At 36.8% G+C, this 12,069-nt stretch overlaps 1 protein-coding gene and 2 non-coding genes across 3 annotated transcripts; all 3 read right to left on the minus strand.

Moving 5' to 3' along the window:
* Positions 1 to 3,489: 3,489 nt before the first annotated feature.
* On the minus strand, positions 3,490 to 8,647 carry rpl18a (ribosomal protein L18a). Its single transcript, XM_044343145.1, has 5 exons — positions 8,543 to 8,647; positions 6,646 to 6,825; positions 5,835 to 5,964; positions 3,929 to 4,038; positions 3,490 to 3,640 (listed from the first exon to the last, which is right to left on the minus strand). Exons 1-5 carry the CDS (start codon positions 8,558 to 8,560, stop codon positions 3,548 to 3,550), a joined length of 531 nt encoding a protein of 176 aa, XP_044199080.1. The 5' UTR covers positions 8,561 to 8,647; the 3' UTR covers positions 3,490 to 3,547.
* On the minus strand, positions 4,569 to 4,701 carry LOC122975652. Its single transcript, XR_006400759.1, has one exon. It is a non-coding gene; the product is annotated as a small nucleolar RNA SNORA68 (small nucleolar RNA).
* On the minus strand, positions 7,120 to 7,254 carry LOC122975653. The gene has a single exon (XR_006400760.1). It is a non-coding gene; the product is annotated as a small nucleolar RNA SNORA68 (small nucleolar RNA).
* Positions 8,648 to 12,069: the final 3,422 nt, after the last annotated feature.

Raw genomic sequence — 12,069 nt, forward strand, 5'->3', positions numbered from 1 at the left:
CAGAGCCTCATACATAACACAAGCATATTTAACATTTTTAAAGTTCTCAAAACTCAATAAATGATACCCCGAATGGCTGAAACAAGCCACCTAGCAGCTGGCGGACCTGTCACTCAAAGCAGCCATGTCCTTCATTATGCGTGAGTTATAAAAAAAATTCACCGCCCGTACAGTTGTCATGAAAGGGGAAATTAGCTACAGAGACCAAAACTGTTGTTTGTACCACACTGTAAACATGTTTATTTCTGCTGTAAAGTTGGACATTTTAACATGGGGGTCTATGGGGATTGACTCGCTTTTGGAGCCTCAAGTGGCCGTTCAAGGAACTGCAGTTTTTGGCTTCATTTTACAGCCCCAGAGGTTGCCGCCTGGTTGCAACATGTCGGGCTCCCTCTGTAGATATAAAGGGCTCATTCGAAGGTAATGAAAACACAACGATTCTTATTTTCAGCAGATTAGACACTAATTAAAACATATTTATGAATATTATGTGTCATTTCTGTCAAGTCTGTTCTGCTAGATGCCACTAAATTCTACACGCTGCACCTTTAAGTAAAGGCTCTCAGTTCTTCTTCCACCACTGGCTTTGTGTCTGAGAGCCATTAGCAGCCCTGTACTGTACGTCATGAAACATATTTCATCTTCAGGGGGAAGTCTCCAGTATTTCAAACATTTATGTCGGCCCGAAAGCACAGCCAGTTATATTTAACGGCCTCTGAGTTCTTGGCGATACCACGTTCACAATGAGCTCCGCTGGGAAGCACTAACTTTAACTTTCTGTTGAGTTGGAGAGCTCGAGAACCTGAGAGCATTTAAATGTATTTCTAAACAGACTTTTAACTCCAACAATAAAAATCTGCAGTGTATACTGAGCGTCTCTGTATGGAATTGATTTCTGGAGCTATAACCTGTTTCCTGTCAGAAGTGCTCTTTAAAGAGCAGCTCACAAATAATGGAAAATGTTGCTGCTAAGCGAGCACTAACAGTTGGATCCGGCTCATAAACATGCGCCTGTATATTAGAATTTAATTAACCATCAGAATCACCAGTTTGAGTCCCATTTTTCTTCTGTTTGGTTTGGAGAGTGTTTCTCATACCGTGAGGTGAAGTCAGCTCAGACTTTGTCTCTTTTTTCTGGGTATCTGTAATGATTTTACATGTTTATGACTGTGACTCATTGAAAAGAATGTTTTCCATCACTGAGTGAGGTCTTTTCTGCAGCCACCCACTGCTCCGTCTCCTTCATACACACCCAGTTAACTCCCATCAAACCCTACAGTACCTCCACCATTTACACTGTAACACCAGCCTGCTCCCAGCATGCCGCCTGATAATGAGCCAAACATCTTATTACAATGAGATTTCCACGTCAGTGTTTCTAAGTAAAGCTGCAGGTAAAAAAAAAAACATGCTGTCAAACCCCAAACTTTATTATTTTATACAGCACCTTTCATACAGATTTATGCACCTAAATAAGAACATACAACCAGATCTATTTGTGTCACAGCAGCTTGCATCTCTACAGCCTGAAATTCAGCTTGAACGTGTATAAAACATGGATGGATTACTGAACAGGCCTGCCGGGCACAGGGCCAGGGGCGCCAACCAAACCCAGTCCACCATTTTGGACTTTGAAAGTGACTACAAACAGACATAAAGCGCCTACAAACAGATGCAAAGAGACTAAAAACAGACGCAAAGCAACCAAAAAAAAAAAAAAGATGCAAAGCAACTACAGAAAGACACAAAAGCGACTACAAAGAGACGTAACACAACTACAAACAGCCACAAACAGAAGCAACATGGCTACAAAGATGCAAAATGACTATAAACAGACGCGGTCACGTCGTCTTGTGGAGGGGTTGATTACATGTTGGTTGCCAGGGGCCAGTTGTCTCCGTGCAGAGTATAAAGTGTCTTTAAAAAGCGTTCAGGAAGTGTTTTACTGTCTCTGTCTGTTGTTGTTTGTCACCTTTTTTTTTGTGACACTGATCAAAAGAAAAAGTCTTTAACAGATCTAAAAGTGATTAAAATTAATTAAAAACATAAAATACAAAACACTTGTTTGCATATATATACACCCCCTTCAATAGGACACATCTATATCATCACTGCTGCAGCCAGTGTCTCATAATTAATGCATTTTTTTTCAAAAATTAATAAATAAGTAAATGCATATCACCATTTCACCCGGCACAAGACAGAGGATGGATACTAAAGCATTTCCAAGTTTGTTTGTCCTGCAGGTTCCCATAGAAAAGTTTCAATTAACTGTTTCCTCATCAGGAAGATTCTTTTATTTGTAGAAAAGCCTTTGAAACTGAATTTAGACTCTTGTGTTGAGACGTTTTTACACAAACTGGGACCAAACAGTTAAATAAATGAAAAACTAAAGTAATTCAGCTTTTATTGTCTGGTCATTTTCAGGTAGCAGAAGGTAAAAAAAAAACAAACAGTAAAGTATGTTGACCTTCTGTTGCTGCTCAACTCCTTCATGTGTTGGAGAACACTGACACCATGTGGACACTTCCTGCAACTGCAGCAGCTTCACAGTACGAGCTGTTCTGGAGCTTTCAGTCACAATCACACTGTCTTCCTCCGTAGAGATGCAATTAATATAGTCAAAAACACACATACACATAAAATTATATGTATTTTACATGTTTTTTTTTCTGGGTTCACACAGATTTTTACTGTAATTTGAGTTCTTAGCTTCTTGCTAAAAGGTCTGTGAGGCCAGTTTTTAGTTTTCTATGAGATAATAATAATAATATCCATTTTCTATTTTTCGGGGGGGGGTCTGTGTTCTCCCGTCTGACACATATGTTCCTCACAAACTGTTCTGAGTTCTTGAGTTGTTTTCTGGATTTTTATTTATTAAATGTATCAAATTTAAGATGAAAATAGGAAAATAAACCCTCAGTTTCCTGTTAAATCAGTCAGATTGATCTATAAAACCTGCATAACTGAATAAACAGTTGATACACCGACTCTACTTATGTTTTTATATTGTTTTATTCCTGTTCTATTTATGGTTTTGTATTTTCTGTGAAGCTCACTATGTGTTTTTCTCCTCAGTATTAGTTTTATTTTACATGTTTCAGCTACTTTGATGCTTCCAGATTTATGTTTCTTCTTCTCTGGTTTGCTGTAATATGTGTTCCTGTGTTGTTTATTAGGAAAGTTGATAATTTACACAAAGCAGAATCACTAGAGATCATAATCCATCGATTCTGGTTTTAACTTTGTCAAAAACAAGAGAATCCAGTTGATGTTGTAGTCATGTGACACCTTTTCTCTCCGTTTTACATGTATTTACTACTTTGTACCCAGATTTGTTTCTTCTTCACTGATTTACTCCAACATGAGATTTTGTTTTTATGTATTGGGAAAGTTAATAGAAAGGAGCTTAATTACAACAACAACAACAACAACAACAAAGACTAAAGCTCAGGATAAACTTTGAAATCAACAAAAACATGACGCAGCTCTTTTTCTATTATAGCGATTTTTATTGTTTCCCGCACAAAATGAAAAATGTCTTCTTTTAGAAGAAGGTGTTTGGCCTCTTGGTGGTGAAGCGGGGTTTGTGCTGGCGACGCAGGACTCTGTGAGGCAGAGGGAACTTGATCTTGGAGTCCTGCAGGAGGAAAGAAGCTCAGTTTAATGCAGAGAAACAGTCAGCGTGGACGTTACGAACGTTACGAACGTTACACTTATTTAAAAAAAACAAAACGTCTGTCGCCAGTTTCAAAACCGCCAAGTTTGAAGATGGAATCTGCAAATCTGGAAGAGGAATCTGGCTTTTTTGGTCTGTCGGGTTTTTAAACTGGAGCTGACAAGTGTTGAGGCAGTCCAGAGAGAGACCCGTCGCCACAACAACAACAACAACAACAGACAACAACAACAGTCTGCGGCAGACACTCACGTGGAACTGCTTGATGGCGGGTCTGCGACACTTGTTGGCAGCGATGACCTGCACCTTCATGATCTGGATGGAGTGGGCGCGAGCGCGATGGCGAGCTCCCATATCCCGATCTGAGAGACGAAGAAGACGAACCAGAGATGAAGATCCTCGACTCAGACTGACGAGTCATGTTTACAACCGTTTGTTTAAAACACGTTTTAAGTCTTTTTTTATGTCTTACTGGTCAAAGAAAACCAGCAGGAACAACAAGAACCATCATGAAGTTATTGATATTTTATTATTGATTATCTGCTTCAACTGATTCCTTCACATCGTCTTTCACTAAATGATATTTTGTTGTTTTTATTGATGTTAATTCTGTTTTGTAAATTATTTTCTATTTGTTTGATATTATAATTAATATTTACTTATTGTATATAATAACACCTAATAATATAATTAACCAATAATAAAATAATTAACTAACTTTAGTCCGTTCATACAGGTTGATGTTAAACGCTGGATTTTGTGTATTTTGGCTTTTTGTTAAGACTCGTCTAATAAATGAATGATGACAGAAGATGAACTGAGTTGTATTTAAGCTGCGGATCGATCTCATGAGCAGGAATAGAAATATATGTTTAAAATATAAAAAAGCGTCGTTTGTTGAACCTTGATTTCACTTTCAAAGGCACGTCAGCGTCAGAGAAAGGCGACAAGGATCAGTTTTCTGTTTGCAAACCAGACAAGATCACAACACTGATGATGATGTGATCTTTGGGTTTGGCTGCAGTCAGTCGGAGACTTTTTATTTAAAAATGGCAACAAAAAAAAAAAAAAAAAAAAGAATCTTTCAGCTTGTGAAATGTGAGAATTTGATGCGTTTCTTTGTTGTGCGTGACGGTAAACTGAACCTTTGAGTTGTGGACAAAACTACATATTTGAAGACGGAAATTATAAACATCTAATAACGACGCTTTAAAGCTAATCAATCACACTTTAACTCAGTATATTATTATCACTGTGTATTCTCTGTACATATTAGAGCTGAACTAGAGCTGCAACAATTAGTTAATCAATTGATTAGTTGCCAATCGATGAATCATTTTGACTCATTTCGTAAGAAAAATGTCTGAATTCTCTGATTGCAGCTTCTTCACTGTGAAGATTTTCTGCTTTCTTTAGTTTCTATGACAGTAAACTGAACATTTTTGAGTTCTGGACTAAAACAAAACATTTGAAGACGTCGTTTTAGACACATTTTTCACCGTTTTCTGATATTTTATAAACCTAAAAACTAATCGATTCATTGAGAAAATAATCGACAGTAAGCTGCTGCTCTGGACTGACTGTTAAATCAACAACATCTCAAAAACACAAGTTTAGATGAAGTTTGGTGTAAAGTTCAGAGGTTTTTGTGCAGATAAAGACACCAAAATCTTTTTAATTTTACTTTCAGTTATTAATCAACAGATTTTACACCATTGAGTTTTTTAAACATGTATTTTACTAATTTAAAAAGCCTGAAAAACATTTGTTTGTTCTTGATGCTGTCGAGTTTCTTATTTAATTGAGTTTATTCTAGTTACAGTTTATCATTTTTATTTTAAATTGTGTTTCTATTGTTTTTGTGATTTATGTGAAGCAGCTGCTGCAGTCATTTCCCTTTAGGATTACATCATAAAGTCTTCTATGTTTTATTCTCTTCATAAAGAAATATTAACAAATAATAATAATAATAATAATAAAACCACTGAAGAACTAAACATCCAACACTAGAATCCAGATGTTACTGCACATTTTCACACTCAGTTTCACAATCAGTGAAGTCTGGACGCTGTGTGTATGTGTGTGTTATGTGTGTGTGTGTTATGTGTGTGTGTTATGTGTGTGTGTGTGTGTGTGTGTGTGTTGCGTAGAGACTCACAGCACTGAGTGACGGCTCCAGAGGTGGTCAGGTCTCTGTACTCTCTGTACATGTTGTGGGTGCCGCTACGAGAGTCGTAACGCAGCCAGATACCGAAGTTCTTCACCTTCAGCGGGGTTTTCTCGTGAACCTGAACGAGTCCAACACACACACACACAGCAGGTCTCTGGTCATTTCATTGATTAACTTAATTAAACAGGTTAAAGAAGAACAGAAGTGAGGAATGAAACTGATCAAGATCAGATGAAACGATAAACCTCATTCTGGCTTAAAAAGAGGTTTCAAAAAAAATGTAAAAAAAAACAAAAATGTTGATTATTTTAGCGTTTTGAATCTTTACATCTCAACCTTTAGAGGCTCAGACGAGGTCAGCAGAGACCTGAGATCAGATTATTCTGACAATCAACTCAATAAAAAAAAAACAAGTTGCATCAGGAGGAAGATCAAAGAAACGTCCTGGAACTAATTATATATATAAAATGTGAATTAACTCTTCCAGTTCATCATTAACAGTGTTAAATTAAAATACATCATTTGAATTGTTTAACAAATTAAAAGACAGAATAAGCAGTTTAAAACAACTCTATTCAGATGGTTACTGTGTTCAGCTGCAACTATGTCGATTAACTGATCAACAAATCAATGAACTGTTTGGATAATTGATTCATTGTTTTGTGTCAAAAGAAAAAAAAATGTCCAAATTCTCTGATTCCAGCTTCTTAAATGTGAATATTTTCTGGTTTCCTGAATCAAACAACTGATCGATGATCTAAGAGGAGCAGCCGACGGATTAGTTGAAACCGACACCTACCAGGCCACAGTAGACTGTCTCTCCGGAGGCCTTCTTCATCTTCCTCAGCTGGGAGACGAAGTACCAGAAACGGGACTTGGCCACGACATGGTTCGGGGCGAAGATCCTCATCCGGTACAGAGGGGGGGCCGGGTTCTTGGCAGAGGGCAGCAGACGCCCAATGACTTTGTATTCCCTAAGCTGTGCAGAGACGGGAGACGTTACATATATATGAGGACAGATTCTAACATTTCCTGCTTTAGTTTATGACCTGGAAACTTCAATCAAAATGATCCATTTTAAACTTTTTCTTTGTTACATGTGACAGTAGTTTAAACATTTAATTGCTTTAACGATTAAAGTAGAACAAAGTGAGCAGATTACTCGATAACGACATTTATCAGTTAACGGTTACATTTTTGAGTATTTTAGCTACAAACCGTCTTATGAGCAGGAATAAATTTAACACCTCTTAACATTTAAATTGCGTTTAAAATTTGTTGAACCTTGATTTCACTTTCAAAGGCACGTCAGCGTCAGAGAAAGGCGACAAGGATCAGTTTTCTGTTTGCAAACCAGACAAGATCACAACACTGTAGTGATGATGTGACCTTTGGGTTTGGCTGCAGTCAGTCAGTGACACTACGTCTGTTCCATCTATTGATATATATATTGATGATCTATTGATAATCTATTGATATATATCACCTTCTCTGCAAACTTAAGTTATTTTCTGTGCGTCCTGTCATCATCTGTCACTTTTATCAATCTGTTATTGAGTTTTCTGAGCTCTTCTTTCATCTCATCACCTTTTAATAAAAGACAATCAGCCTGAGCAGCATTGTTAACATCTGTTCAGAGAGAACAGCAGTCAAACGAGGAGATTTTCATTCTTTTAATCATCCAGAAAGCCACCGGTGTTTTGGCAGGTATAACATTTTTACCTGTTTATAATTCGTTCTCTCTGCAGTTTGACTAAATGCTTCGTAGGTCTCACTATTGTTACTGTTACTGAAAACTGAAAACATCTCCTGGTGGTTTTTGATTGCTGTATATTGTGTTATTTATTCGTTTGTATGCATGTTATTGTGTTGTTTGAACACCAAGCTGCTGCCAGTAAGATTAATAAAGTTGTTTCTAGTATTTCAGGCTGCAAATTAACTTGTTTGTCCACCAACCAAATGACTGGTGATTGTTCAGATGTTACCAGCCAGTCAATAGATTAACATTGGGGAGGTTTCTGGCTGGTGAATGAAGCAAACCTACTAGCAACTTACATATTTTATCAGCATCTGGCTGGTGCTCGTTTTGTTGGCTGTATTGCATCAGATTTATATTTACAGGTGTTCTGCAAAGACTGGTATCCCCCATAAATAACTACTTCTACTGACCGTAAGCGACCTCAGACGGGTGGTTTAAAACTTGAGCATAGTTTAACAAACACTTGACGCTTTAAAAAGCCAGAAGAATTACAGACAATCATTAAAAGACAGCTACTTGTGTGTTACAAGCACCACGTTAGCAGCTAGCAGTTAGCTTCCATTAGCTAAATGCTCAGACGAATCCAACCATGAGATCCGTTTAGAGGACACATTAGCGCAAAAAAATACCTAAGAATGCGCTTTTTTTAATATATGTAGGTCGTCTTGGACTGTAAGTGAGTGTTTGTCTTTAAACATGCGGTTGTCGCTGTAACACACACCGTCCCGTTTAACTAACCGCCGTCCACATGGTACCGCGGACGCCATGTTGTAATCGCAAAATCAGCGGGACGAAAAAGCCTCAAATAATCACTTTACGGTGAACTTTTTAGACACATTAAAGCATAAAACAGACGAACGTAACGTTATTTAGTTAAATCTGTCCTCTGTGGCCGTGTGTTTTCGGCTTATAACGGTAAATAAAGGGTTTTACGTACTGTGCCGGACGCCTTCATGGTGCCTCTCGCTCACTGCCACAGTAAAAGAGGAAGCGCTAGGGCGGAGCATGCGCACGTCAAATGGACGGAAGGCCGGGCGGGGGCGGGGCCACGGCCGCCTCAGGAGGGCTCCAACCCGGCTGAAGTGCGTGTCAGGCCCGCTTAGATGCCAACGGGTTATTGTTTAGTTATGAACGATTCCTTCTTGTTAGACTCTTCCCTGATCCTCTGACCAGCAAAACATCAGGACACTCTGAAAGATAAATGTTTGACCAGACGGTGGCGCTGTCTCGCTGACACGTGACCAGCAGTTATAGATCTGATATCCGATATTAAACCGCTGAATCATGTAAACATATATATATATGAAAAAAAAACACGAACAAGTATAAACATATATTTAAACTTGTAAATGCATAAATCCTTAATAAACATATAAACATGTTTAAACACATAGAGAATATCTCCACTAAAATAAACACATTTAAACATATAAACACAACATTTATTAACACACTACCATAATAAAACATATAAACACATATAAACATCTACACATACATGTATATACAGACATAAACACATATAAACACATATAAACAGTGTTTAGTCATGTAATAAAAGTTATTCCTAATAGTCTCTCCCATCTAATGAAAAGTCATCTTCAATTTCAAGAAGCACTGAGCAAAGAACCTTTGCTGATGATAAATGATATTACAAACTGACATTATGAATGTTAAATGTAAAACATTCTGTGAAAGAAGGAAAATTACTCCCCTGGCACTGATCGACAGGTGGCACGTTATTATTACCTTATAAATTCTGTATTACCAATAAAATCAAAGAAATACACATTAAACATTTTACACAATATATATCCAACAAATCTTTATCTCTCCAAGTTTTCAGATATTGAAAACAAACATAATTTTTTGCAACAATGACGCATTTAATTTACTATTGTAGACATTCAGTTACGTTTTTAGACCCAAATGAAAGATTATATATTGTGTAAAACTAATCAGAATATTAAAATTGAGAATAAAAATGCAATTACACATTTTGAACATGGTAAATATAATATTGAATATCATATTAATGCAGTTTATTTATCCAAATTCTGTTTTTCTAATTATTATTATTCTTTATTTGTTTATTGAAGTTCATATTCTTGTGTCTTTGTATATCATTATGTTGAACTCGTCTGTGCTGTTTGTATATTTGGATGTTTTCCTCAATAAAGATTGAAAACGATGTGTCAGACCTGGAGGTGAACATCACTCATCACTGAAGCTTTGAGACTTTAGCAGCATGTTTTTCTGCTCAGGGACACTGAGCGCTTTCTGATGTCTGTCTTTGTAGCTGCTTTGAAGGACGATGCTGTTATTCTATCCTCCTCATCCTCCTCATCCTCCTCATCCTCCTCATCCTCCTCATCCTCCTCATCCTTCTCTGATCAAAGCAGATTTCGGACTGATTTTGTGCTCGAGTCTCCTCGTCTACAGTATCACTCTGAAAATACATTCACGCTGTTACACAATTACATTCTTAAGTCTGTGATTTTTACACTGACACATGCAGTACATTATCAGCTCTTGGCTTTATTTTAAACAACATTAATCCTAAATAATGATGGTCACAGTTCTGTGTTCAAACACTGCTTCTGCTCAGTCTTGTAATTCTGCCAGCGTGTCATAAAGACGTGTGAAGGCTTCTGGTAGATCTAACACGGCAGCTTTTGGCACATAGGATGCTGCAAACTCTCTGTCAACCGAGAGGACCGATGCTTTTATGATCTGTCCATCTTGTCAACAGTTTTCGGAGAGGTTGTAGAGTTGGGTTTTCTCAGCAGAGGTCAGAGGTGGGAAAGCTGACAGAGTGGATCTCTTTTTTGCTTTGTTGTGTATTATATACTACATCTTTGCTCTTTTGCATCTTTGGTGTTGCCCACTGGAAACTGCTCCTGTCTATAAACTATGTCATGAGAAAATGGCAACATCTATAGATGTACAGTATATATATTAATATAGATAGATGTTACTAGTGGCCTTTCATGGACAGTGAGTTAAATCATTAACAACCCAACAACAACAAACGGCAACGTGGTTAATTGGTTTTCCTTTAGTTGTGAAAACAGGAGAATAAACTACCGACACACAAGGTAAGAGAATTTGGACATTTTTATTCTTACAAAATGACTCAAAATGATTAATAGTCTATTGTTTATTGTTTGTTGTTCATTGTTTATTGTTTTTTTGGATCCCCATTAGTTGTTACCAGGACAAGAACATAAATGTATACACATGCCTTCACATGCATGCGTACATAAATACAATTAAAGCATTTACCTACCCCAATTAAAACAGTATAAACATTACAAAAAACAAATACACTTTCAATGCCATGTGAAGTGCATACATACATTAATTGATTTATTTTATGGATTAAACAGACAAGTAAAAAACAAAAATCCAAAGGATTGAATGTTCAAGTGAAAACATGTATTTCCAACATGGCCTTAAGATGTTAAAAAACAAAGAAAACATAAAGAAGCACAAAGACATTCAACATTAATATTAAACAATACTATCCAGAAATCCAAAAACACATCACCACAATTTAAGAAATAAAAAATAACTCCCACATCAGAAGACAAGGACAGTAACAGTGTGATTGCAGATTTCATTATAAATCTGTGACCCTGTTCCATAAGAACCTGACTTCTTACTGATTAGATATTTTGCAGGCATTTACCCAAGAATAACCTCTTTAGTTGCTTTTTAAAACTGTATGTACTTGTTGCTTGAGTAATAAAGTAACTATTTCAATGAGAAATGGCTCAATACATCACGGTTTTTTATTGCACTGTTTCTAAGTTGAGGTATTCTGTTGTAGTATCAGATATCCTCAAGCCTCTAAAAGTTATTCAAATAAAACAAAATGAGTTCTCTTTCAAGAGCTGCAAGGTTAGTCGATTAATCGATTATTCCATCGACAAAAGAGTAATCAGCAACTATTCTGATAACTGACTAATTGTAATTGACATTTTGAAAAAATAAGCTTCAGCTTCTCAAATGTATTGATTTATTGCTTTTTTGTTGCATTTATTGCTATCAGTCTGACAAAACCAGACATTTGAAGATGTAACTTTGGACTGTGGGGAAGTTTAATGGATATTTTTCAATATTTTCTGACGTTTTATGGATAAAATGATTAACCGATGGATCAAGACAACCAGTCTTCAAGCGGTTAATTGGTAACTTAACTGGTAGACAGTGCAACATGTGAGGAGGGGTCCCAGGCAGACTTTGCTTTATTTTAAGGGGTAACAGGCAAAAATGCTGTTAACTATTATTTTAATACTCGCGTGAAAAATATTGAACTCTTCCTTTAACTTTCCTACGAATCTGAACCCAACTTCAGCGTCGTTACAGTACGCGAACTTTAGCCATCAAATAACGATTTTATGTCGTCATTAATACAGTTTCACGGTATCCCCCACGAATAATACACATTTTAACAAATAT

The sequence above is a fragment of the Thunnus albacares genome, chromosome 23 (genome assembly GCF_914725855.1).
Source record: "Thunnus albacares chromosome 23, fThuAlb1.1, whole genome shotgun sequence".
NCBI lineage: Eukaryota > Metazoa > Chordata > Actinopteri > Scombriformes > Scombridae > Thunnus > Thunnus albacares.

Coding starts and splice junctions, on each gene's coding strand:
- rpl18a (XM_044343145.1), bottom strand. Junction 4,039..5,834: donor TGGAGCCGTCACTCAGTGCT/GTGAGTCTCTAC, acceptor TTCGTCTCTCAG/ATCGGGATATGGGAGCTCGC. Junction 3,641..3,928: donor CCGCCATCAAGCAGTTCCAC/GTGAGTGTCTGC, acceptor TTCCTCCTGCAG/GACTCCAAGATCAAGTTCCC.